Source organism: Vitis riparia, chromosome 13 (assembly GCF_004353265.1).
Source record: "Vitis riparia cultivar Riparia Gloire de Montpellier isolate 1030 chromosome 13, EGFV_Vit.rip_1.0, whole genome shotgun sequence".
NCBI lineage: Eukaryota > Viridiplantae > Streptophyta > Magnoliopsida > Vitales > Vitaceae > Vitis > Vitis riparia.
In genome coordinates, this window is record NC_048443.1 from 18,195,824 (window position 1) to 18,198,265 (window position 2,442).

Consider the following 2,442-nt stretch of genomic DNA (forward strand, 5'->3'; position numbering starts at 1 on the left):
TGCACTGGCAAAATAAAGTGATGGCATAGAATGGTAGGTAAAGAAAACGAGAAACTCAAGAATCCTTAACATTAGTTAATAATAATGACTGGTAGATAGGAAAATTCAAAGTTAGCAACAAATAATGGAAGAGAAGTGTTGACTAGGAATCAATGTCCAAGACTATCTATATAGGCATATGAACGAACCATTCATATATATATTTCCATTGTCGATCTAGCTATTCCAAGTTTTTATGGAGAAATCAGAAGTTCCCCAGGAAGAGCCCTGCAAGGATGATGAGTTTCAAAAGTTGCTACTAACCCTTCCTGAAGAGAGAAACTGGGATGGCACTTCTCTCTATCTATACCAAGGCTTTTGGTACCCTTCTATCGCAATTAAGCCCGTCTTCTCCTTTCAACAACACTTCCAAGCACTGGGCTCCGATTTAATTCTGGCCAGCACTCCTAAATCAGGTACCACTTGGTTAAAAGCTCTCACCTTCTCAATCCTCAATCGCACACGTTACGCTCTCAAGGACAGCCCCTTGCACACTACCAGTCCTCACGACCTTGTACCTTTCGTTGAGTTTGACGTTTACTTGAAAAACAAGTCTCCAAATCTCATGCTTCTTCCCTCCCCAAGAATCTTTGCTACCCACGTACCATATGGATCGCTCCCATCTTCCATTAAGGAGTCCAACTGTCGAATTGTATATGTGTGTCGGAATGCTGTGGACCAACTCATCTCCTATTGGCATTTTGCCCTCAAGCTTCGACGTGGAAACGTGAAGCCACTCTCACTGGATGAAGGCTTTGAAAAATTCTGTCACGGAGTCCACAGCTTTGGACCCTTTGCGGAGCATGTATTGGGGTATTGGAAGGCAAACTTAGACAGACCAAAGAATGTGTTATTTTTGAAATATGAAGACATGAAAGAGGATGTCTTTTCTCACACCAAAAGGTTGGCCGAGTTCTTGGGATGTCCATTTTCTGCCATGGAAGAGAAACAAGGGGTTATACAAGAAATATGCGGGTTGTGTAGTTTTGAGAATTTGAAGGATTTGGAGGTGAACAAGAGTGGTAAACGTCCCTCCGGGGTTCCAAATTCCGCCTTTTTCAGGAATGGTAAGGTGGGAGATTGGGGAGATCATCTGAGTCCTTCAAAGGCTGAATACTTGGAGAAGTTAATTGAAGAAAAGCTGAGTGGTTCAGGTTTAACCCTGAAAATTTGTCCCAAGTTCCAAAAGGAGGACGAGTGTAAGCCTAGCTCTGAGACGGGGGCATAATCATCTCAGCATGGAGCTTCAGGACTTGGTATTGTCTGGATACGTCTAAGTTCTTCTTTGTCTAGCTTTGTTGCGTGGAAATGAGAAAATTTAGCCTTAGATGTTTACTTTTAGCTCTCGTTGCCATTTTCATGTTTTACTACGCTTTACATTTGGTTCAGTTCGTTTTTGTTTGTGTTGTCATGTTATCTGTATGGCAATTAATTAAGGGAAGTTGGCTAATAATGTTTGTCGTCTTGCATGCTTCCCTGGAGAATTAATATCTATGGTTTGTATTAATGATCCATGTGCTGGATTAATGAATGGTTAATTAATTGTTTAGTAATGTAAAAGTTACATCAAATGAAAATGGCTCAACCTGTAGGTTAGCAGAAGCTCAACAAACATTAAAATAATTAATTTGATATCTCATCAGATCCTGAGCCAGCAGCATTTTGATGTTTACAAAACATACGTTGCAAGAGATGCTCATACCACTTCAGGTTGTTGAACAGTAAACCCTAGGAGTGTGTTGTGTGTATAGATGTGGGGTGATGAAATGATCAGCAAGATGAAGATGGTGGGGATGAAAAGGGCCCTGCAGATTGGATTTTGGAGTGGATTTAACTGGTTGACATGACAACTATCATGCATAGCACTGTTGTCAGAGTATGTTGTGGACACAATTGAGGTACATGGGTAAGACCCAAAAATTTGTCATATTTTTATTTTATATTAATTTTAATTTCAATTTTATCAATAAATTTCAAAATTAATTATATTTAAATTTTTTTTTACCCACTCATTTTTAATTGTTAATTTTTATTATTTTATATATGATTTTTTTTAATTATTATTATTATATATTTTTTATTTTTATTATTATTTCTTTTTTCTATCTTTTCTCTCTCCTCTCTTCTCTCTCTTCCATTTGTTTCCCCGTTCTTCTTCCTAACCTCACCTACCCCCCATACCCCCACGTCACTTCCCCCCTCTCTCCCTTCTTTTTTCTCTTTTTTTAGCCAACGCCTATATCCCCACCCGACTCCATCGTCACTGTCGATGGTGTGATGTCGGCGCCATTTCCGATGCCCCTCCATCCCCATTTCTCCCTTTTTCTTCCTCTCATTTTTTTTATTCATTTATCTTCTATTTTTTATTTATTATTTAATTTTATTTTTGTTTCCCAAAAACCT

At 38.7% G+C, this 2,442-nt stretch overlaps 1 protein-coding gene across 1 annotated transcript; it reads left to right on the top strand.

Annotated features, from left to right (window-relative positions):
• Positions 1-215: 215 nt before the first annotated feature.
• Positions 216-1,546, top strand: LOC117927933 (cytosolic sulfotransferase 15-like). Its single transcript, XM_034847664.1, has one exon. The coding sequence runs from the start codon at positions 236-238 to the stop codon at positions 1,265-1,267; it is 1,032 nt and encodes a 343-aa protein (XP_034703555.1). The 5' UTR covers positions 216-235; the 3' UTR covers positions 1,268-1,546.
• The last annotated feature ends 896 nt before the right edge of the window (positions 1,547-2,442 follow it).